At 31.0% G+C, this 25670-nt stretch overlaps 1 protein-coding gene and 1 long non-coding RNA gene across 7 annotated transcripts; both read right to left on the minus strand.

Moving 5' to 3' along the window:
- Nucleotides 1-115: 115 nt before the first annotated feature.
- LOC137822914 (uncharacterized) lies at nt 116-1893 on the minus strand. 3 transcript variants are annotated; one of them, XR_016515354.1, is made up of 4 exons: nt 985-1893; nt 709-789; nt 523-632; nt 116-327 (listed from the first exon to the last, which is right to left on the minus strand). It is a non-coding gene; the product is annotated as an uncharacterized LOC137822914 (long non-coding RNA). The 3 variants fall into 3 exon arrangements; XR_011083023.2 differs by having other exon boundaries at nt 709-792; nt 985-1124; XR_016515355.1 differs by having other exon boundaries at nt 232-370; nt 709-792; nt 985-1124.
- Nucleotides 1894-9481: 7588 nt separating this feature from the next.
- Nucleotides 9482-23340, minus strand: LOC137820083 (uncharacterized). Of its 4 annotated transcripts, none has more exons than XM_090294728.1 (11): nt 23094-23340; nt 22854-22976; nt 22394-22514; nt 18668-18796; nt 18387-18496; nt 18113-18296; nt 13986-14177; nt 12448-12684; nt 12100-12295; nt 9865-9991; nt 9482-9784 (listed from the first exon to the last, which is right to left on the minus strand). In XM_090294728.1, exons 1-10 carry the CDS (start codon nt 23111-23113, stop codon nt 9888-9890), a joined length of 1416 nt encoding a protein of 471 aa, XP_090150854.1. In that variant the 5' UTR covers nt 23114-23340; the 3' UTR covers nt 9482-9784; nt 9865-9887. The 4 variants fall into 4 exon arrangements, with proteins under 4 accessions (XP_090150854.1, XP_068479975.1, XP_068479974.1 ...); XM_068623874.1 differs by having other exon boundaries at nt 9482-9771; nt 9860-9991; XM_068623873.1 differs by having other exon boundaries at nt 9860-9991.
- Nucleotides 23341-25670: the final 2330 nt, after the last annotated feature.

Below are 25670 nucleotides of genomic sequence, written 5' to 3' on the forward strand. Positions count from 1 at the left end.
TTCTCTTCAATCAAATAAAGAAGAAAAATACATAATTTTTTACTCTCATTTTCATCCTTTACAAAAGATACTTTTTCATTTGTTAGGAGTAACTACAGGAGCTAGTTTCAAAGCATATAGAACATTGATGTGGATTTAGTATAATCACCAAAACTGGCACTTGTTCATTTCACAGAATGTTTTTGACCATAACGTAATCTTCTTAAGGGATAAAATTCAATTTAAATTTAACGACCACTTACAGAGGTGCATGGTGCACAATTCCCTATGAAACGATGAAGCTCCGAACAGATAAAACCAAGAAGATTGATATTATCACAGACTTTACTGCAAACATCAAATGATGCAGTTAAAGTTGTGTTTTTGAGCCCTACACATTCATACATACATACATACATTATATTATATATATATATATATATATATATATATATATATCAAATAACATTAGAAGTGGAAGTGGTCCATAAAAGAGAAGTTTGAAAATGATGATAAATAAATGTGTTGAATATTAAATAATACCAGCACAAGATGGGAAGTAGCACCAGCTTATTGGTCTCCAATTCAGAATTATCTCTCTCTCTCTCTTTCTCTCTCAACTTTTCATGTTAAAGGAAAACTCATTACAAAATCTACAGCAAAAAGAAGAAGAAATAAGAAAAGAAAAAGGAGATAAAGCATGGTAGGAAAAAAAACCATTGTACTTACTATTCATATTCTCATCTAACTGAAGTGATTTAAGGAGAGACCTAATTCAGAAATTTAAGCAGCTAGCGGAGCCATATATATCTGCTGAGAGAAAGGAAAAAAAGTATGATCGGAAGGAACAGAAATGTTAGATTCCCTCTCTGCATAAAACGCCAACCCCACTTTCTTTCTACTACTAGAGATATAGGGAATCAAAGTAGTTTCAACAATTATTTCAGTCTAAAAGGAAACAAAAAAAGTTCAGTTTGATAACGTCAATTTTCTGTTATTCTTTACCCAAATTCTCAGGCTCTTTGTCGCCGCCACAACACAAGCTTCAGAAAAACCAGCTAAAGATAACAAATTCCCAGAGCTGCCTTCAGAGCCTTGATTATTCTACCCCAAGAAAATATGATGGTGTTGCAGAACAAAGAAAAGGGGAGAAAAACAATGTGCACCCTAAATTCAGCATTCAGCATTCAGCATCCAGAAAGAAAACCAAAAGGTTCAAAAGCAAAATCTGATTGGTCAAAGAATACATTTATGATGCTAGATAGATCCAAAAGAGGTTTTTCACCCAAAGGAACACCTACGGAATGCCCTAGCACAGACTATATATATCTATAGTAACACACTGTACCCTTCATAAATGTATAGATCCATAGACTAAGGGAATGCAGTGATATGATCAGAATCAGATACTGAGAGAGAGAAACTATATATTCATTATTTTAAGCAGCAGAAAATATTTGGCAACTATTCAAGGAGAAGAATAAGAGAAAAGAACAATTCCAGAAACAGCAAACCCGCAACTGCTCTCTGCAACATTGGAATGTACACTGTTTCCAGGTACTTCACCTAATCTTTGAGACTATTCAGTGTTCCAAAACATGTCGTACAACACTTTTAGTCTACAAATCTGGATCACATCCCAAACATGAAGCAACCCCATTTTCAGGCTTTTCATAAGCTTTGATTTGGTAACAAATTTCTGCAAAGTGACCATAAAAGTGTGTACGCATAACCAAATCCATAATTTAGAGAAGTAAAATTGTGCAGATCTGTGTGTGGTCTCTACGAAAGCTGAGAAGCCCTAGGGTGCTGCAAAGGGTGTGAACAGTGAATGAGAAACCCTAATGCGGAGGGATAATGCCAAAGCGTGCCTCGTTTGTCATTGATTGATTGAATGTTCGTACATGTGGAGATAAGGGATGGGATGAGTGATGATAATAAAAAGCAAGAAGCACAGTGGCGTCCTTTGTGTTTTCTTGTGTCGACAAAGATGCACTAGAAATAGAACAAAAATAAATGAATGTAATATTATATTTTTTTGATAAATAGTAAGGAAATAAACAGAAGAAGGTTTTGAAAATAAGTATTTTTATTTTAGTTTTCATTAATTTTTACATATTCTTCTGCCATTATTAATTTATTTTGATTTAGAATGAAAGAAGTTGTGGGAGTTGGTGGGATAGAAAATGAGTGGGAAGGATAGGATGAAAGAAATATGATTAGGGCAAGAAAATAATTGCACTGCAGCAGTACTACGGCCATCTTTTTGGTGCAGCTAATCTTACCCTACAACACTTGTCTAACTTTTTTCTCTGTCCTTTTTTACTAACGGTAATAATAACATGGGTTTTCATCAAATACTAATAATCATTGTGGTTGTAAAATTGTTTTGCCTAACCCAACTTTTTTTTCCTAGAAGTCATATATTTTTAACCTTCCTAGATTATTTGAAGTCGGAACTGGAAAATTGAGAGTCTATATCACTGCAACTCATTGATCCTATATGCATGAATTTGTTTTAATACACTACAAAAGAAAAATTTATTGCTGTCAACACAAAGTATGAGGTATAAAAAATAAGTCACTAATAAAAAGGAAATCTATTCAAAATTGGACACAAAAATAAATATCAAATATTCTATCAATAATGAAGATCTTTAACTCACACTAAAAATTATTAAAATAATAATAATAATAAGTTAGCATATAGAACATACACACAAAATAGATGTAATGAAAAAATTAAGTGACATAATAAAATCGAGTATAGAATGGAGACACAAAGTAGACGCAAGTTAAAAATTATAATAATAATAATAATAATAATAATAATAATAATAATAATAATAATAATAATAATAATAATAAATTAGTGTCTAGAATGGAGACACAAAGTAGATGCAATAAAAAAATAAGTTGCAGAATGATATTGCATCCAAAATGGGGACACAAAGTGGATGTAAGTTAATATTTTATTACATTTAGCATAAGTCTAGACGACACCAATAATTTTTTTCCCAGGTAGTGTCCCCAATGACGACAATTTACTCACATTTGCTTTCTCATGTAGTGTCCCTAATGACGACAATTTGCTCACATTTGCTTTCTCATGTAGTGTCCCCAATGGCGACGCTAAGTTTAATTATTGTTAGAGATCCCACATCGACTAGAAATTATGACATTTCATAGTATATAAGTGAGTACAAACCTCACCTTATAAACTGATTTTATGAGGTTGAGTTAGACTTAAAGTTAACTTCTTAATATGGTATCAGAGTCATTTCGAGTTTATTATAGCAATTGTTTGTTGGGTTTATCAGACCACCCATAATATATAGTCTCACACATATAAGTGGGTGCAAACCTCACCTTATAAGCCTGGTTTTATGTTATGAGGTTGAATTAGCTTAAAGTCCATTCTTAATAATTATTTTAATTTTATATTCATTTTAGTGTCCACCAAAAGATTAGCTTTCATTTTTATTGGGACACTAAGCACACACTAGCCTCATATAACGTCTCTCTTTTGTTCTTTGCAACACTTTTTTGAAAATTCTATCATCATTATTTTTTGTAGTGATATGCTCTAAAGTTTTATCTAATTTAAAATGTTATTAGGATCCAACTACTCATTTAAAATATTATGTGATTTTAAGTTTGATAACTGTATTACAATTTTGTTTGGATATAAGATGTCATGATAAGTTAAAAAAAAAATGTATATAAATTATTACTAATCTACTTTTAATTTAGGTTTAGTGAGAAGGGAAGGAAAGGAGGAGAAAGAGAATAAAAATTGTAATTTATTTGGATTTAAGAAAAGTGAGTTGAGAGTAAATATAAATGAACAGAAAGTGTATACATAATGTGATTGATGTAACTCGAATATAAATAAATTTAATTTTATAATTTAGTGATTTACGAAAATATTCTTATCTTAAAATTGTTAAGATTAATATATTCTTATTTAAAATAAACATAATACTATTAAAAAAATCATCAAATAGAAACTAACTTTTAGAGACCAAAATAATTAGTTGCAATAATAAATAAATTAGAGAGCATTTTATAAACTAAAAAAAATGTTTTCGAAATTAGTTTCTATTATTGTTAAATAGTTTCTAAATTGGTATCTAATTAACAACCAATGTTTTAAGTACCAATTATTTAGATTCTAAATTTGGTAGCAAAAACCTTGGTTGCTAATTAGATACCAATTTAGAAACCATTTAACAATAATATAAACTAATTTAGAAATCAAAAATTTATTTAGTCCCTAAAATGGTCTCTAATTTAATCACTATAGCAACTAATTATTTTTTGTCTCTATAATTAGTTTCTATTTCATAATTTTCTTGTAGTGCAAGAATATGAAAATACTACAAGAAAATGAAAATAAACAATTGTATTCTTAATTTATATATTTTTGAAAAGTTAAAAATAATATTGAAAAGTGAAAATCAAATCTTTTATCAATAAATTTATTGGAACAAATCTCAAAATTGTGATGTTTATAAGAATACATTCTTAACTTTATATTTTTGAAAAGTTAAAAATAATATTAAAAAGTCAACCAAACATTTTATCAATGTTTATAAAAACAATAAAATTTCAATGTTTATCAATGATGACACCTACTAGACCAACATCCACATTATTCTTTCAAGGATAATTTTCGACATCCAAATTGACTATGACTTCTACAACTTCTCCTATGACTAAGACTCTGATAGAGTTTATGCACCTAGCCTTTGTTATCAAAATAACATGTATGAAATGAGTTATAATCAATTACGTACGAGGGTATATTTGATTATGGCTCAACATGTAATCAATTAGGCTTGTATGTATAATTGATTACATATTGGGACATAATCGATTATGCCCTCATGCATAATTGATTATAGTCCTACCAAAACATGTTATCAGTAATGTTGAAGCCCTACACCATGCTTTCTTCACTACTAAGCCAAATTTTCCATCATGCACACTCACCATAACCATGCTAGGAGAGAAGTGTAAATCCACCATTCATGCCATACTTTCCACGTTTTTCTTCTCATTTTAAAGGTGGTGTTTCTTCCTTGCCCCCTCTCTTTTCTTTACTCTCATTTCAACGTAAATCACTCATACCAAATATGAATAGTAACATAACTTTCTCTTTATGCAAATAACTTCAATAGTGTATCTACCCTTCCAAATACAATGTAACTGAGTTAAAACAAACTATACATCTTACTCCACTTTTAAATTCTCTCTCTTCTTTATAGTTTTACACTTTGTTTGAATGAGAGTGAGAGTGGAAAGGGAAGGAAAGGAGGGAAAACAAAGTGGAAAGTGAGTTTGTTTGGATATTTTGACGTAGGAAAAGTAACTTAAAGGTGTGTTTATATCAAGGCTTGTGAGGAAGGACAAATAGCCATGAAAGTTGAAAAAACGAGAAAAAAATAGATAAAAACACGAAAAACAATGTAGTTTTTTTGGTTAAAATTTTCTTTACCTTCATGAAGACATTTGAAGAGAAGTATACATTATTTTTGTTATAAAAATTAATAAATTATATACTGATTCTATATACAAATATATTTTAATATATATATATATAACATTTATAATTTTTTTTATTAATTATTAATATTAATTTTTATATTATAATAATATAAATAATAAATAAAAGATTAATTTTAATTATTAATGCATATTTTTATTAATATTTAATATTAATTTTTTAATTTAAATTTATTTTAATTCTAATGTATATTTCTAAATTATTTTATATTAAATTATTTTATTAAAATTTATTATATTTATCAAATTTGTAAACTTACATTTTATATATTTTTTAAAAATTAAAAAATCTTTCACCATCAACACATCAGTCACAAATTTCAATAATTTTTCATCACAAATACACTCTAACATATCACAATCTAACATACCACATCCAAACAATTCCACTTTCCTCTCAAATCCACTCCCAACACATTTATTCCCTTAAATCTTCAAATATTCATTCTCCAATCCAAACACACTATAAAAGTGAGTGCAAATTGCAAATAAGTAGAAAGTTTGTAGATAGTGCGACTAATGTGACTGAAATATAAATAAAATTCAATTGTATAATTAAGTGATTTACCAAAATAACCTTGTCTTTGATTTTTGAAGGTTAATATAATTTTAATTAAAATAAAAAGGAATGTTTATATTTAAAGGTATATATATATATATATATATTTATTTTATATGTTTGTGTTTCAGTTTTTTAATTAAATAAAAAAGTTCACAATTATATTTATGGAACCAATATTATGACATAAAGGGAATACTTTTTGTAAGTATAATTTCTTCTGTGTTGATGGGAAAAAGTGAAAATCTGAGAAACATTTGTTTTGTGCTAACTTGTATGTGTAAGTCATCAGTTCTTGCTCCTCACATCGCTGCCAGAGTATGCATAGAGCAGGTTTGAATTTGCTTAGTAGACCAAAATTGGGTGGCAGAACGTGCTTCCCCAACATTCCAAGTTTATTATTACTCATGAAATATCTACTATAGCTATAGCAAGCTATTTTAAGCTGTGGTGTGTAGGTACTTATCACAACCCATGCATAATGTTTAACCAACAGTGTTTTGTTTTACTACTAAATATGTGGAACACATGGTACTGCCACTGCATAATTGAACACAACTTTTGTCAGAACTGTGTTGAAAGTAGATTTTAAGATCATGAATTGTGAGTGGTTAGGCGTCGTTGTCATGCATTGAAAGACGCTCGATCGATCGTATAGGCCATATATAGTCAAAACAGCTCCTTAAGCAACATTATTATTTCTGATCTTCGAATTTGAACTTGCGTGCAGCAGCAGCACCTAGCGTTGCAGTAAAAGAGTTGAGTCTAAAACAGTAAAACTATTAACAAGCACTACCTTTCTATCTCCTTTCTCGCAGCAAGTTAGTAAACTTATATTGTATGCCTAGGTTGCAGTGTCTATAATGGAAATGATAATTCATCTTTGAAGGGTCCATAGCATCAGTAAAACTATACAAATGTGAAACAAGCAATTTTAACTCTAAAACGTGGATTTGAGTAGAGTTTTAAAATATCTTGAAAACCTTTTCAAAGTGTAGCTTATAAGATGTTGTCATCTGATTGTTTATAAAACAATTTACAATATTTTTACAAAAAAATTTAATGGCCAAGAGTAGATTGCAGTGTGTAATATAATAATAGCGAATACTCAAGTATTTTCAGTACCACTTGGCTTCATGACCTATTTGAATATTTGAATATCAATATCTATCCAGAGTAAGTATACAAAGTCTCAAGTTGTGTATTATCTCACTCTCAGAATAAGCACCAAGTACATAATCTATGTGGAGTTTATGTTTTGTTGATAACAAAAACAAAATAGATGGTTTATTCGCATTTTTGAATGTTCTGTTGTAGTATACAATAGACCCTTTAAGGATGAGACATTTACATTCGATAGACAAGAACTCTTTAAATAGATCGTCTGTTTTACAATGTCTTCAAGTATTTCTATCTTTTATGTATTATTTGAATAAAGTTTATTGTTATAGATGGTCTCAGTATTTATATGAAATACAAACGGTCTAGGATCTGATATATGCAGTAGAGGTCTAGTACCTAGTATGGCAGTAGATGATCTAGGATTTCGATTAAATTTCTTTCTCATCTAAGCTGCAATTTTGATCTTTTAGGATTTGTTTTAGTGATTGTGTTATTGTCATTATTCTTGAATAATTGGTTTTCTTGATTTATATTGCTTGGATTCATTGAAAAATGTTAAATAAGGTTGGTTTTTAGAATCATTGGATTGAATCTTGTGATACAATTATTTTTTATGAGTTTTTGAGTCTAATTTATGGTGGATCTATGTCATATTTATTTTTTCTAATGTGTTTTTACTCATGTTTACTTATGTTCTTGAAATAAATGAACTAAAATGATAGTGGTATAGTAGTTAATCATGATGGTGACATATCTATCTCTTTAGAAAAAATATGAAAAAAAATTTATGTGACATAATTTCTATGGAAGAATGTCATATCTTCATGATAGGTCAGACAATATGATCATAAATCTATTCACGATGACTTCACCAATAAAATAAGTTTCATTCATCAAGGAAGAAAAATAATTTTGTGTCCTCTCACACATCATCAACAAGTAAGGGAGAATTAATTTAGCATTTTTTTTAATCTTCATTGTTTTTTGAAGTCATTATGGGAAAAAAATTTCTATGTTCTTTACCAAGATCCTTCCTTGGATGAGGAACAAACTTATGAGTTTTGCTTTGAAACTTAGGAAAAGTTTAAGAATTTTGAGTCTTTTGCTACCCGAGAGAAGGTGGTTTCCTTTATATGGGGTGGTTAGAGTTGTTCTTGGCAACTCACGGTGGTGCGTGGCGTCCTTGGCGGTGTGCACGGGGTCTAATGATGTGCGACATTGCTAATGGTGGAGCGTGGTATGTAAAAATAGAATAAAAGGATTTGAGTGAAAAAGAAATACAAGAGCAGGAGTTGAGACAAAATTATTAATTTTTGTTTCAAATGATAGTTTTAAATGAGAAACCATAGTTTTGTTGTAATAATAATTTTTATCCAATTAAAATTACATTTTAACCTACTAAAATAACATGAAATATAATCTCAACTTTCTAATCGGTTAAAATTTCATTGAAAATGAGTTAAAATTACTCAAAAAAACTTTTACTAATTTTAGTCGATTAATTCACATTAATTTATTAAAACAGTGAAAGTCAACCGTAATAAAAGGTGAACTATTTTTAGCCAACTAAAAACTTGTTTCAAACAATATAAATGTTCTTCCTTCCTTGCAAACCCAACAAATTAAAAAAAAATGAAAAGATAAAAGTGATAAAAAAAATTCAGTACATTTGTTAGGCGACAAACATGTTCAATATACTTTTTAAATAATTTTGTATCATTTATTCAATTATGTTTACTTATCCTATTAGTTATGATTATCTTGTATTGACATATAAACGGGCTCTCGAACGTCCTCATGGGTAATATTAATGAAAGTGTTCTTATTAGACTTTGGAATTATAAAACTCCATATTTTGAAAACCTTGCAATTTTTTATTTTATTTTATTTTGTAAAGTTGAAGTATATACATATGTGCTTGTTTATAGTGTGCTTTTACTTTATTGTGAGATGATAGCCATATCGAAGGAAAATGGGACAGTGCAAAAAAAAATTATTAGTAAAACAAAATTAGTATAAACTTTTCTAAGTTTTAGTTGGTAAATATAGAAACAAGGAAATTTAAACTTCAGTAGGTCAATTTTACTTGTTATTTTTTTAATGACTTGCCTTTGTCTAAACAAGAAATATTTTCCTCGACGAACATAATCATATCAACAATCTAATGGCAAACAAAATAGCTTTGCCCATTAGAATAGTGAAATATAAGATTTGTCCAAAAAAAGAAAAAAAAAAAAACAAACTTACAATGCATTGTTTAAATGTGTATAGCATTGATCATTGCATTGGTGAAGTATTTGAAAGGGACTACTTATGCCTTACAAAGACATTGTAGCACAAATTCAAAAGTACAATAAAGCATAAGATTTTACTTCCCCAGAAACACCGAATTCAATTTCGAGTAAAAAATAATGTAATGGGACTTTCCCGCTGTTGAGGCCACTGGAAATAAAACTGAATAATAGCATTATTGCTAATATCAGTGTATAACTGTTGCCATTTGTCGAATAAATTACACGCCAACAAAATTATATTTTGTGCACCTGAAATAGAAGACTGATGAACAAAATTCTAGGCTTTAGGATACATTTTTCTTTTTGCAGAAAACATGATTGCAGTACGAGTCCTGACCTTACTGTTCAAAGAGAGAAACTTCTCATCAACCTTCCTCCCAGTCCACATCTTCATCTTCATCGACATCTGCTGGAGCAACATCAGCTTGAACATTCAAATCATTGACCTTGTAATTTTCATTTCCAGTACCTGTATGAAAGCACCCAGATAAACATGAGTGAAAGAAGTAAAAATATAAAAAATCATGAAAAAGAAATTCGAATGGGAACAATCAAAATTAGAGCTTCTGGAGGCAGTCATCTGCAATATGTGATCGGAGAAATAATACACAAGGTACAATAGGTAGCCCCATCATCAACATTCTAATATTTGGCTCTAGAATATGTGACTTCCTGGCTTTGGGAGATGAAGAGGAAAGGGAAGAGATTACTATATAATTCATAGCACATTATATTACTTTGCTTGAGGTAAATATTTCAAAGATGATGAGAAGCCTGTTCTAGTTTTGAAAATTATAAAAATATCAATTATTAATGTTCCACGTACAAATCCAAACTAATTTTATGAAAAAACCAGTAATCTTCAATCAAACACACTTTATTATCCTAATAATTTATTGGTTTAGTTGCAGTTTCTATCCTAATTTATATTATTAAGCACCTACCTGTAAGGTTTATCATCTTGTACAGCAATGTATAAAGCTAAAGTTTTTATTTAATAGTAATAGATTAAAGACAAAATACTCTCCTGTATACTTTCAGATTCTATATTTAGATTGACTAAAACAAATTAAAGTTTTAGAAACAATTTCAGACATAAAACATGGGAAATTCTTTAGATCCTAACCATTTAAATTTTCAACATATACTCTGTTCCATGTCAACCTATAATTACAGTTGTTATCACCCCTACTGAAATCATCACCTAAGCTACCACTACACCTGTTCTTCCACCTTTAGGAACTACCAACAAGCATTGTATTACGTAATCCCCAGTATTATCCCAATTTCTTAGATATTTTACCTCCTCGTAACTGTTTTTACCATAGCCATCATTGACAATACACTATGACAATGTTGCAACTGGAAATGTCAGTTAGAAAACTCATCAACCCCAAAACTAATCATGAAAACCAAACACAATATAACCCAACCCCGATAGAAACATTTAATTTTCACATTAGTGGGTTCAGAAAATTGATAGTCTTTTAATACATCCAGTTTTCCAAACCACTAGGACCAGCCAGTGGTGGGGGTTTCGATAGTATGCATGAGGTCATCTGTTCAAATTTCACTACAATCATTATATTTAAGAATAAAATCCAATTTTCCATATAATCATTCATGAATGCAAGTCAAAATTTGTCCTCATTTGGATTAGCAAAGTCTCGTGTCAAAAAGCAAAGATTCTTCTAAATTTTCTTATTCCCATCCTTAAAAAGTTTCTTAACAATTTGGATACCCCAGTAAAACAAAGTCACAGCAAATTACAGAAATGCATTTCCTAGCTACGGATTTTCAGGTTCATCTAACACCAACCAGATGAATGTGGTTCAAAGTTTAAACCAGAAAAAGACTGGTAACCAACTGATTCTAAGCAAACTAATTAACTTGCTATTAATTATTGTTTGACCATGAGAACATGGATTGGAACACTGATGGAGTAACCTACCATTAACTGTTCCTGAATAAGAATTTAAAACTAATATATAAGGTTTATAATAGAAGAGTTACAAAAAAATAACATTCCTACTCATTCATACAATAAACAAGTATTATATAGGCATTAATTTGTAGTTTTAAAATTTGAATATTAACAGCAGTATATATCAATTGTAGTTCAAGTTAAACAGTTTAATAAATTACAGTATCATTAAAAAGAATCAACTTCAATATAATAGAAAAAGTAAGTTCAATCCCAATGAAAACATCTACACCAGTTAATCTTTTTCGTTTTCCTAATAGGTGGTTAGTCTGCCCTCCAAACCCAATTATTATTCTGGCATTGTGGTTATCATTCGTAGTGTGACTAATAAACATAAATTGACAAAAAGGACAAGGGCCTAAAATCTAAAGATGGATATAAGGTAATAAGAATCCATATTAAGAATAAAAATATAGTTTCAAGCAATTGAATCAAATTTTCAAATCAATACTACAATAAAAATCTAAATGAAACAGTGTCCAGAAAACACAATGAAAAAATATTCTTTTCATTTTACTGAGCACAGGATTTGTAAAGGCACATATAAACACTGTTCCGATGTGTGCTCAAATCACCTCGAAAAGGAAAAATACCTGCAACTGGAGCTTGCTCCCAGTCAGTACCATCATCATCTTCCTCGTATTTTGATTTCATGCCAACTTGACGATTAGAAGCATGACTTGAAGGATCATTTTCAGTAAATGTATCTGTCAAATCTTGTTTTTTAGAAGCTTCCATTTCATGTTGTTGTTTAAGCAGAGCAGCATAATAAGCCTTGATATACTCATCCTGTAAATAGAAGAAGAAGAAGAAAAAGAAGAAAAAAACAGATCATAAGTGAATAAAAGTTTCAGAACCTTCAGACAGAAGGAGCAAGGAACTGAAGTGAAAAAGACAATATAAAAGAAAAATAAAACAATAGCTGATCATATAGTATATGCCTGTATATTTTTTTTGTCATCATGATCAACTGTTGATTTCTTGTCATCCGAGTACTGTGCTGATGTGGAAGTTGAAGTCCCATCCATCTTTATTTCCTCCTTCACCTCTCCTCGTTGTTCCTTTGTAAGAACCATCCCTGATTTTATCATCCATGGTGGCAAAACCTTTAGAGATGTTTCAGTTTCAGACTTAACATCATGTCTGTTGCCTTCAGTCCCATTGAAATCCACCACAACCTGTTCAAATCCAGCATACTTAACATTTATTCATGTATCACTTATTTTGAGACGAGGGAAAAAAGTGTTAAATTAAACTGCTGGTAATTATATACTTCATTAGGGTAATGCTATATACACAAATGTACACACAAAATCTAATCGATGGATCTGTTTGTACACCATTAGATTAACCTATGAATGTCACATCGCATAGTTTCTTTCTACACATCTTAAATGCAATAAAAATCTGCCTATACTACTGGGGTTTGTTACTAATCTTTACTTAGTCAGTCCAAAAGCCCAGATAAAACTCAAGAGGGTTATGTTAAGCAATTGAGAGCTAATGTAAAACTTCATTGAATTTCAATGAGATGATAATGTTAGTGTCAATTTATTTTATATATCTGATTTAACCAATTCAACTAAGTAATCACAGGTTGAACCAGTGACCATTAACCAAGTACCTCAACTGAGTTGGTCTCTGATCTGAGTCTAATAACATTGCATGGAGGAGATCAATACTAATGTGGGTTATGCAAGCTTAATTATTGAATGATGAATTCCAAGTTATCCTATACTTTTGGTGGAAATTTAGTAACATGGAGGAATAAGAAACAAATGCAAGCTGCTTTTTGGGTTACGGAACAAGGGTTTTGGGAATTGCTTTGGTGAAAATTATATTAAGCTGTCTTACAATAAAGTATGAAATGACTATGGAGCAGTACTATAATACTAAATTACAATTAGCATTACTCCTATCTAGTTCAAGAGGACGGAATGAAACACAATGAGATTGTTGTCACATCATGAAGGAGAACCGATGACTACCACATATAAGGTCTTTAGATGGAAAATATGTTAAGAGGATGGCAACAGAGAAATTTCGAAGACATTAATAACAAATTGGGAATTATATCCATGCAAGATCTTGGAGGGATGTGATGTAAATATAAAATGAATAATTATGTAACTTTTGTATATTACTTCTATTACCAGGACACACTTGTAGGACAGATATATTTCCTATTTGATTTCTTAGATGCATGCATAGCCGTAACTTAGGCAAGTTAGTATTAGTATAGGTATTGAACATACTTCAACTTTAATCAGATAAAATTGTCAGAAATTTCAATTTTTCAATTATAAATGGAAAACAGAGAAAAAGGAGGAAAAGCATGATTATGTGGAGGACAAGATATCCTCTAAAGACATAAGCAAGAAAAAAATAATTAAATAGAAATGAGAATCACAATAATTAGCAAGGTTATAACTGCCTAGATCCTGAAGAAATCATGACCATTAAAAGAGGTAACTCTTACCTTGGTATCCCCACTATAAGGCATTGGTGCTCCATTATATCCAAGCTGAGAAATTTTAGAATCACCAGCCATATCTCCATTGGCACGCCCCATAGCACTAGCTCGAGCTTCCCATGCTAGGAGACTGCCAAATTCTGGAACAGGCAAATCTTTCACCCTGCTGAGTTGATCTATTAAAGGCTTGAGTTGTATCTGCAACCAGTTCCAATTATATTTTAGCTTTTTTTTTTACAACAAAACAGAGTATAACCTATTGATTATCATTTATATGTATTTTGAACCAATTTAACTGGAGAGAAAAAAGGATGGAGTTTGCATTCAGTACACAAGTTTCATAGTCATTGTTAACAGTAGTCAGATTGGGCTGAGCTTGTACCAGCTAGTACTGAACTAGTTATTACTTATTAGTATAAGTTGTATTGAGCTTGTACCAGCTGTGCTATCTTGTGGGTAGTCAGAAGTCAGTTATGGCAGCTGTCAATAGACACATGTCATTAACAGTTTCTGTTGCTTGCTCAGCATTCAAAGAGTAGCTATAAGTTCTCTGATATAACAAATTCAAAACAGTTAATTCTCTCAGAAATTCACTTTTCCTTTGTTCTCTTGAACCCTAACATTGTTTTCCATCAAATCCCTAAAATCTTAAAAAAATATTCAGACTTTAAACAAAATAAATTGCAGACCAGAAACAACAATAAATAAAGGCTAGCACAGTGCAGTGTCTAGGAAAAATTAAACAAATTCAAATGATTTGTGATACCTCTAATATATCTAGACGAATTTCATAAAATAAAAGGTATTTTACAAGTCTTGTATATGTCTAAGATATCTAGAAGAAATTCAAAAAATAAAAGGTATTTTCAAGTCCTGTATACGTAAGAAAGCACAAGGGCGTGACATCAGGTCATAATACTTCTCAATTTTTTAATGGATTAAAGGACTATTGGACTTTTATTACACCGTTATAACTTTCGAGAGATTTTGAAGCATATACTTCAGATTAGAGAGCTTCGTCAACTTTTCCAACAAAAAAACTAAATGACATTTTAAGAACACGAAATAATAATTCAGGTGTTGGACCTATTATCATCAACATGCCATTACATATCCTGTTATACTGTGGTTTATATTTCAACTATTACTACGTCTAGAACCATGCACATTTTACTTTAATATCCCAGAAACCATCACCTTTAACCTCAAAAAAAATGGTTTGACATATATTGAGAAAGAAAAAAGGTTTGGCATATCCCTTCATTTTATAACCATGAAAGGATTTCGTTTTGACATTACTGACCACTTAAGCATACATAAGTCATTCTCAATATGCTGTCTATGTCAGTGGTACGTGATGCATCAAAATATGTATTAAATAGTCAAAGACATACAAAAAACATTTTCATCAAATATTAGCAATTTAAATTATTGGAATATCAAACTAATTGCTGCACCTGAATCTCTTTTAAAATAAAATAAAAAAAGTTCTAATGGTTTTCTTAAAGTGAAATCAGCATAGGATAAGAGCACAGGACAAAAGTTGAATAGCCATGATAAGGATAACAGTATATTCCTAGTGTTTGAGGACAAGGAGACCTCCCAAAACCAAAAAGACAACTTCTAAATGAATATTCAGAGTTTTCATTCATCATAATAGCATTTAAACCAAATACAACCACTAATCATTGGTTCTCCGTGTTAGAAAGAAACATAAAATAAGAATCAAAGGGAAAAGGAATAATACTAAGGCAGTAATCACAAACTCCTACACCCTTCTAGATAAAGTCATCCATCGAGGCAAGTCTGTGGGCTGACACTGTCCTGGATTCCATTACTAACATAACATCACTCTGTGCTGGAAAAGACACCTTGATCTCAAGGTGGAATGAGGAGCAAACATCATCACATTTAAGAAGAGCCCAGGTCAGGCCGCATGGGCCGGCCCACAGCCTCTAATAAAATAACACAAGGTGGGTTAAACATCTCAGCCCTCATTGATTCTTTTGAAAATCCTACATCGACTAGATATTATGGCCAAATTATAGTATATAAGTGGGTACAAACCTCACATTTCAAGCTGGATTTGAGGTTAAGTTAGGCTTTAAGCCCATTTCCTAATATGGTATCAAAGCTTATCATAGTCTATCCCGGTGAGGTTTTTTGGGCCTATTGTGTCACTTGTTATTGGGGCCCTATTCGCAAGCTCAATGTCCTTGGCATAAAAGGATGGTTTGAAGATATCACACCGACTAGAGATATGACTAAATTATAATATATAAGTAGGTACAAATCTCACCTTACTAGTCACTTTTGTGAAGTTGAATTAGGCTTAAAGTCAACTTTCTAAGATCATAGGCTTGTCCCACATAACCTGTAGCCCACACAGGTTGGTCAGCCCCACCTTGATCCATATAAGTTTTTTTTTCTTTATAATCTTTTATTATTGTGTACAAATGTTTGTGTATTGAATATCAATAAATATTTTTATTCATTATTTCACCAATACCTAATATATACAAGTATGAATCTATATATTATATTATGTTCTACTTTAATGTCTCTTTCTTTTCATAATATGTTTCCTTATTTACTTGTAGTAAATAATAAATCGTTAATCTTTAAGTTATTCTTCTAATTGTTTATGAGATACTCAAATTTGGAATGAAAAATTGTCAATAACTTTTTTCCACTCTTCTTGTTGAAGATCCCACGTTGACTATAAATATGATCAAATTATAGTATATAAGTGAGTCTAGATCTTACCTTACCAAGTTGGTTTTGTAAGGATGAGTTAGGCTTAAAGTCTACTTTCTAAGATGGTATCAGAGCAAGTTAAGGGCTTATCCTAGTGAGATTAGTTGAGTATATAGTGTCACCTGCTATCATGCATTCCATTATTCCCACACTCGATGTTCTCCACATGAGGAAAGGTGTTAAAGATCTCAGATCGACTAGAGATATAACCAAACTATAATATAATAATTGGGTGTAAACCTCACCCTACCAAGTTATTTTTGTGATGTTGAATTAAGCTTAAAGTTCACTTTCTAAGACTTTTATAATTTGTAAAGATTGGCTCGCAGACTTACAGTTATGTGGGACGAGCTAGACATAGTAGCCCATAAGTCTTGCACGGGTCAACCCGCCCTGGCCCACATTGCCACCCCTACATTATGTCAACTAGTGTACTAGACATACCCATTACACTAAGAACATTTGGGTGGGAGTAGTAACTTTGTCCCATTTGGAGTCAAGTATAGCCATAGGTGTCGAAATAGGATGATTAGCAACATCATACAGTAAGGAAGGTAGGTTCGGGAATGGGTCCTACAATAAGGCTAATGGAATAGTGTTTAAGTAGTACATGTTTTAATGGAACCTTCAAACTGATGGATCGACACCTTGTTGGATCCATTAGTAACATGCTTAGAAACCACATGTTGGTCTGGATGTTGAAAATGCATAATGAGAGTATCATAGTTCATTGTTATGTATGGGTTCAAGACTCTTGAGCCATTGAACACCCAAAATAATGTATGTGCCACATATGGGGAGGATGTGGAACTCAACAGAAAAAACTTGGCCTTGGATGGTAAGATTTGTGGACAAGCCATTGTCGATCATGACACAAAGGGCACTAGTTGGATGAGGTAGGAGGCCAAGGAACTTTGCAGCATAGGTTTCCACAAAATTGTGGCTAGTGGCACCATTAATAAGATAGTCACTCTCGTGTGGTTAATTGAACCATGAACATAAAAACATTTTAGGGCTAGGCAGAGACTACATTGATGCTAGTGTGAGGTGTGGGTATAGCATAAAGGTCCTAAGGAATTTTAGATGGTGACATGGAGTTGTCATCGCCATTATTGGCAATGAGGAGGACAACCAGTTTCATGTGTGACAGTACAGGATTGCATTGGGAACAAGCCAACAAATTATTCAATATGTTAACCTCAACATTTTTTATTCATAAATCAATGCCCTTACCCTATGAGCCCTAATGATAGAAAATTAATAAGTTCTAGCAAATGGTTGTGAAAACCATAACAAAGTAATCAATCTTAAAACTAAAGGATTCATAATGGGAATCCCAAAATAGAAGAAATAACATAGTAAAATCATAAAAGAACCTCCATCTTTTGAAGCATGTCTTTCAACTTTTCATGACGTCGTCTTCTTGCATTATCATCTCCGTCGGGCCCTTCTTGAACAACAAACTTGTCACTTTCTACCTCAAGTTTTCCATTACAACTTTCACAATGGAAGTCATCATCTTCAAAAGATACTAACCGCAATGCATCCAGAGCATTGTATCTAAAATAATTCAAATCCCCAAGTATTATGGAAACATAAAACAATTATTGATATTGAAATAAATTTGGAATTGTAATGAACTACTTAAACCTTTTTCCACACTTTGTACAGATATATTCTTCAATTGTGTTCTTGTTGTCCAATTCATCTTTCAGCAGCTTCTTCATGCGATGAATTCTGTACCTAACCACATCATATATCTGCAACAAACTTCCAACATGAAATTTCTACACATGGGGGAGCCATAATTTAATTGATAATTGACTCAAACAGTGACAAGAAAGAATTCAAAATAAAACAAAAATCACAAGAATCATGAAAGAGAAACATTGTAGAAATATAAAGATGGGTTGGACTGGGAAGAGACAAACCTGTGCATAATCTAGACAACAGTAAGAGTGTGTGTGCAACTTGACCTTCTCTTCTCCCTCTTTTCCAGTCAGTTGAACATCAACTGTAGCAGCTGTAGCAGCACTATACAATTTTGCTCCTTTTGCTGTCTGGAACACCAGATAATATAGATCGTAAGAAGAAAATAAGGGCATGATATTAGCATCACTAACAGCTAACATCCTAACACTTCAAGCCTAATAGGAAAATCAATAAAACTCAGACAAACACAGCAAAATAAAATCAAACAGAGACAATTGAATGTGCAATGGGAGAAAACGCTAATAGTTTAAAATATCCTAGCTGAAATATCGACAAAAACTGACAAATATGACCAAACCCAAAGATATTTAATATAAGCACAGTAACTATGACAGTTAGAAAAACTTTTAAGAACCTTGGGAGAACCACACCATAAAAGCTATATGTAATGTAGTAGGAGTCGAAATCCCTATAAACCAGATAAGCACCCAGGTACTTAGGGAACCCTCCCATAAAAGCTCATTTTCATCAAAGGGGGAAGAACCTAGTCACTTAAGTATTCCGAAGGACATATCATACTAATCAAAGTGAGACTAAAGCAGTTCATCGTACCCAAGTCCCTATCAAAATAAAAAACTAGAATCCTATACTTAAAACGTGGCAAGTCCCATCCTTGCAATGCATTTGGGTCCTAACAAAAACACTACCAAGTGGTCCAAGCAAAGAGTTCAAATTAAATTAGTAACCGAGTAATCAAAATTCTAGCATAAGAATTATTAAACAAATCATCAAAATTTCAAAGAAAGATTACGGGACTGAAAGCTTCATGTCGTGGGATTTGGAGCATTAAATCATGGGACAGGAACGAAGAAGGTAATAAGAGAATGAATTGACAATAATCCACAATATGTGCTTTATGAACTTCAACACCAAGATGAGTTTATTGGCAATTCAAGGAAGAGAAAATCTTATTATATTGAAATTTATAATCTAGCTATGATGCATGGATGCCATGGATGTGAAGATACAACAGATCTAGAAATTACAGGACAACATCACCAATATTATAGCAACAAACAACAGCAAAAACCTTATCCCACTAGGGGAGATCAGCTTCATGAATTGCACCATGCCAGTGGGCTCATTAAAGGCCAAATTTTGAAGGATATTATTACATCAACATATTCATAACAGAACTACAATGTTACAACATATAAAATTAGTATAAACGTAGTAGATACAAATTTAACACCACTATGGCAAATATTTTCAAATGTTTCCACTTCTTGACCTTCAGTAAAATAACCTAATTTCCAATAACATAATAAGTTAGAAAGTGCAATTGACTTTAGGGTCAATAAAAGGTATGTTAAAATTGCATGATGTCATTATGCAAACGCTCATCCTTTTAACAAAATCTCATGCACCCTATCTAATTAAATGATGGGAATGTGACATAATGCACACAAACATTGAAATCAATTCTTACCGAATATCCTTTTCAAATTTTGTGCTATCTCATTCCCAATGGAATAACCTTCTTAGGTGATGAAAAACTTTTGAAAAGCCAATGCTATATTTGAAATGGATTGTCACATCATGAAGGAAAAACAAAAGTAAAACCTTTTATATACATATGACAAGCCACCATGACCATCCGTGTGGTTATACAAGAATTGAAGCCATTTCTCACCAGGTTGGATTGGCTTAATAAAACCCTTAGTGTTTCCCTAAAATAAGAATGGTTGTCATCCCAGTCATCCTGTTGACCATCCTTCCATTTCTCTTATAAAGATACTAAAATATGGAGTTCCACTACCACTGGTAACTTGAGTATTTCTATTTCTTCATCCTCCCTCCTTCCAATGCTTTTCCATTCTGGAGATTGTACTACAAAAAATTTCCTATAGATGGGAATACTAGATTAAGGGGGTGCAAAATGTTTTTATGTGTTGTTTTTGTTATAATGGGGCTGAAACCTCACAATACATATTTTTTAATTGACGCTTGCTTCATCATCTAGAATTGGTTCAGTAACAAAATTCAACGACACCTGAATTTTCAAAAGATACTACTATGCTATGCCCCAGGTCGTGGGGGAAAAACCATGAGAGTTTTGAGTATCATGAATACTTTAAAAACTGTGGACACGTGCCCTGGACTAAGAAACAAATGGTCTAATTGTCTATATTATACTAATAGGATTAATTTTTTGGTATCTCACATATAGGGAAAGTAATAGTTGTATAGGTAAACTTTCTACTTTTGCTATTAATGTACATGTGCTGTTTGGTGGGATATGATTCCCCGTTTGTCTAGGAACCGTCATGGATTACCTTCTTAAGCGATCATAAGAGAACTGATGTGAAGAATGAGGACGATGCTCGTGAATAGCTTCTTCAACTAGCTAGGAAACTGTATGAGAAAGGCATGCAGTTGGAGCTTGTAGAAAAGGTCACAGACCCTAAAGAGTATGATGCAGAAGAAGTAAAGAAAATCTTTGAAATTGCATTGGTATGCACTCAGGCATCAACTGCAACAAGGCCAACAATGTCTGAATAGTGCTAATCAAAAGCAAGAGCTTAGTGGAGCACATGCAACCAACTATGCCTGTGATTGTTGAAACGAATATGATAAATAGGGAAGGCAACTCTGCTGGTTCATCTAATGACACTGTCTCCATTTCTGTTCTATCAACTCAATGATTATGAGATTTTAACATTTTGAACCATAATTATTAGAATAAATTAGATTAAAGTTTTGGATGACTATTCATCTATACATTTTGAAAAGCTTATCCATAAGTAACAGTAGGTATATATAAATATATATGAATGACTTTTCATTTCAAGAGTTGTTTATCAATGTTATAGTCCGTGTGTAGTGCTATATATATATATATATATGTATATATATATATATGTATATATATATATATGTATATATATATATATGTATATATATATATATATATATATATTTCTAGTTTCCTATTCGTACAAATGTCAATTTAAAATATATATCTATATATAAATGTATATTGAGCTGAATGCATAGATGACAAACAATTAACATTTGGCTACTGTGTTTTCATCAGAGGGGATTTAATATCCTAGAAGAGCAAGTGTTAAATGTTGTTGTCAGATTGAGTGTTCAGACAAGTTGTTGTCAGATCGAGAGTTCAGGCAAAATGTTGTTAGCGAGATTGAGAACTGAGGCAAAATGATGTTGCCTCATGGGAAGACTTAGTCAAGGGAGATCATTACATTGTTTTGGGAACTCTAATGAACAGATATTTGCTAAGTCACTCAAGAGGCCAAGAGATAGCTTATATAGGCAACAAGCTTGGTGAATACCACAAATATGTACTAGCTTGAGGGGGAGTACAGTTGGTGCATAAAACAAATATGTACTACTAGCTTGAGGGGGAGTACGGTTGGTACATACAACAAATATGTACTACTAGCTTGAGGGGGAGAAGATATTCTCAGTTTCCTTATCTTTTATCCATGTTAACATTATTTGACTTTGTTTCCTTGTAGCTGGCATATATACAAGGAAACAAAGTCACATAACTAGGTTCATTCCCTATAAGGAAGAAACTTTGATTACGCATTGATCATTATAAGTAACAAGTATGAGAGTCAACATTTGCATATGTTTATAACAGAGTGTCATCCGGGAAGTAACACCAATGAACTGCACAGACAGAACCCAAGAGTTACCTCTCTCCTATATTCTCGAGTAATGATCTTCTCCTCTTCGAAAAACCGCAGAGTTCGGCGAAGTTGTTTTGTGTGTAATTTGAGATCTTTTGCCAAATCCTCTTCTCTGACCCATTGTCGCCTGAACAGAATTCACAAAAGAACAAAAGTGAACCCACACAATCAAGGAAATGCACCCAAAATTCTTTCAAAAGTCACAAGAATCCAACAGCAGACGAGATTCCAGATTCGCCAAAAAGTTCAAATTCACACTTTAATATAGTAAACAAACAGCCCAGCTGATCTACACTATCAAATTAAGAAGCAACATATTTACAATAAAGCTTTCACGCCCCACGTTTACAAATAACTACGCCCTCAAATTTCACTTAAATCTCCAATTCATTTCATTCGTTCTTTTGTCATAACTTATTCCGCAATCAAAACCTGAAAATCATGAACATTTCCAGTGAAAGCAAACCTTGTGAGGGCATCAAGAATCACTACAGCGATTCCTCTGTTATCACTCCTTCCCGATTTGGGTTGATTCTCTCCTTTACTCGTTAGATCATCGTAAAAAGCCCTCGCAGCTAGTTTAACCAACCTACACCAAAATCAAAAGTAACTAATTAGATTCAATTTTCCGTGCTTGTTTTTAATTGAAGGAGAAATCGCAGAGGTTTTTTAGAATCTTCAATTGAATTAGAAGAGAAACCCGTACTTGTTGTAGTGATCAACCATCAAAGCGATCTGAGAAAAAAATTTAAGTGGCTTCGATGGTTCCTCAGCGTTCAAATCGGAAAGAAAGGATAAGTGATGTGTGTGTGTGTGTGCGCGATTATCCAATGATGTTCATCGCAGCTCACAACTCGCTACCATCATTCTGAACACATCGGGAATTTTGACAGAGGAGGCCGTTATATATGGTAGGGCTTTTCACAACGTAGAGTAAAATATTCAATTACTCTTTTCTTCTTCTGTGTACCTTGATATTTATTTATTTTATTTATTTTCAAAAAATATCAAAACCAAATTCTTTCTTTTATCTTTCAAAATTAACATAATCTATCTCTAATATATTATAAAAAGTTAACTGATTATAAAAAGTATTTAAATCATCAACTTTAATTTTTTTTTAAATAGTGTCTAAAAATAATTTGACAAATAATATATATTTCTTACTATTTATTACAAATTGTTTAAACAAATTTTAGTAATAATTATTATCTTTCTTCTAATTTTTTTTTAATTTAATCTTTTTTTTATTTCACTTACTTCTTTTAATTGAATTCGATAGTTCTACGATTATTTTATTTTATTTTCCTATGTTGTTTTATTTCATTTTCATATAAAACAAAATATATATAAAGGATATTTTTTATAATAATAAAATTGTTATTTTTAAAAAATTTTCATACGATAATTTTAATTTAACTCTTTTTATCATTTTCTTTACACTATAATGCAAATAAGAATTATCTATATATATAATATAAAAAAACATCTAATTTAATTTATATATATGACTTTTTCTTTTATTAAAACTTAGTATATAATTAAAATATCTGTTTTTATAAATTTATATATGAAATAAAACATGTATATATATATATATATATATAAGATTTTTTATTTAATTAATGTTCTTACAACAAGGACCAAGAACACTAGAATCAGGTTGACAAGATTAACTCTTCTTGGGCTGGATACTCTGGGCTTCTCCTCACATTGGGTGCTCTAGGCTTCTCCTCACATTGGGTGCTCTAGGCTTCTCCTCAAGGTAGATGCTCTCGGCTTCTCTTTCGGCTAAGTGCTCTCGGCTTCTCCTTCAGCTAGGTGCTCTCGGCTTCTCCTTCAGCTAGGTGCTCTCGGCTTCTTCTCCTCACAGGTGGGTGTGTGTACCTGCAAGGCGCTCCGATGCCAAAGTCAGTTATAGTTTTATGTTCATCAGATAAATTGAATCCCCTTACCTCTTGAGTTGAACCTCTATTTATAAGGCTCTCTTATTGGGCTTAAGAGTTACTTGGGTATTTTCTTTTTGCACCTAACATTTTGAAAACACACACCTGTATATTTGGGTCCATCTTATGGGCTTTGCTATAATCACTAATTTAATTTTACTTATTTACTTTTTATAGTTAACCTTTCGGTTGAGACTTTCGGTACAACCTTTCGGTCGAGACTTTCGGTACAACCTTTCGGTCGAGACTTTTCGGCCTAGACAGTACAATTAATATAATGAGAAATTAATTTAAAATTCAATTGATATCTATTTTCTACTCTCCTTTTTTATTGTAGTAGTTTTAGTTTCTATTAAATAACTTATATGATTTTTTTCAATATTATTTTAAAATGGTAAACAAACTTTACTAAATTAGAAAATAATTTAAATTTAAATTACTAAACTATTTACAGCACCCAAATATCAAAATTACTTTTATAAAACAAATAAGAAAAAATAAATTTACTTTATCATAAGTATTTTATCCACACAAAAAAAAATCAAAAAGTTAATTACTTAAAAGAAGTATTTAAATCATCAAAATTATTTTTTTAAAATTAGTCTCTAAAAATAATTTAATACAAATAATTATATATTTCTTACTATTAATTAAAAATTATTTAAGGTTTTATTTTGCAAGGATAAATTTTAAACAACTTCATAATTAATATAATATATATATATATATATATATTTAAAAAGTTATATCATAAATATACTAAAGTTTTCTTTAAAATATTTCAAATTTTGTCTAATTTATATGATTTTTTCAATATTATTTTAAAAGGAATAAATAAACTTTACGAAATTAGAAAATGAAATTTAAATTTTATTTATCCAACAAAAAATACTACTTAATATACAAAAATGTCAAAATTATTTTTATTAAATAAAATAAAAAAATTAATTTAATTTACCATATATATTTTACTGACTTTTTTTAAAGTTAATTAATTATAAAAAAAAGTATTTAAATAATTAACTTTAATTTTTTTTAAATAGTGTCTAAAAATAATTTTTAAAAAAATTATATATTTCTTGTTTATTACAAATTATTTAAAATAAATTTTAGTAATAACTTTATCTTTCTTCTAATTTATTTTATTTAAATTTTTATTTTTTTTTAATTACTTGAATTCTATAATTCTACGTTATTTTATTTTCATACGTTCTTTTATTTTATTTTCATATAAACTAAAATATATAAAAAAATATTATTTTTTTTTTCTGATGTATAAAATTGTTATTTTTAAAATATTTTCTTATAGGAACACAAGTACTATTGTGCCTGTGTAT

This window comes from Phaseolus vulgaris, chromosome 9 (genome assembly GCF_051622355.1).
Source record: "Phaseolus vulgaris cultivar YP4 chromosome 9, ASM5162235v1, whole genome shotgun sequence".
NCBI lineage: Eukaryota > Viridiplantae > Streptophyta > Magnoliopsida > Fabales > Fabaceae > Phaseolus > Phaseolus vulgaris.

Coding starts and splice junctions, on each gene's coding strand:
- LOC137820083 (XM_090294728.1), bottom strand. CDS start 23,113: ATGGTTGATCACTACAACAA. Junction 12,296..12,447: donor ATGACAAAAAAAATATACAG/GCATATACTATA, acceptor TTCTATTTACAG/GATGAGTATATCAAGGCTTA. Junction 9,992..12,099: donor GGAGCAAGCTCCAGTTGCAG/GTATTTTTCCTT, acceptor GCTTTCATACAG/GTACTGGAAATGAAAATTAC.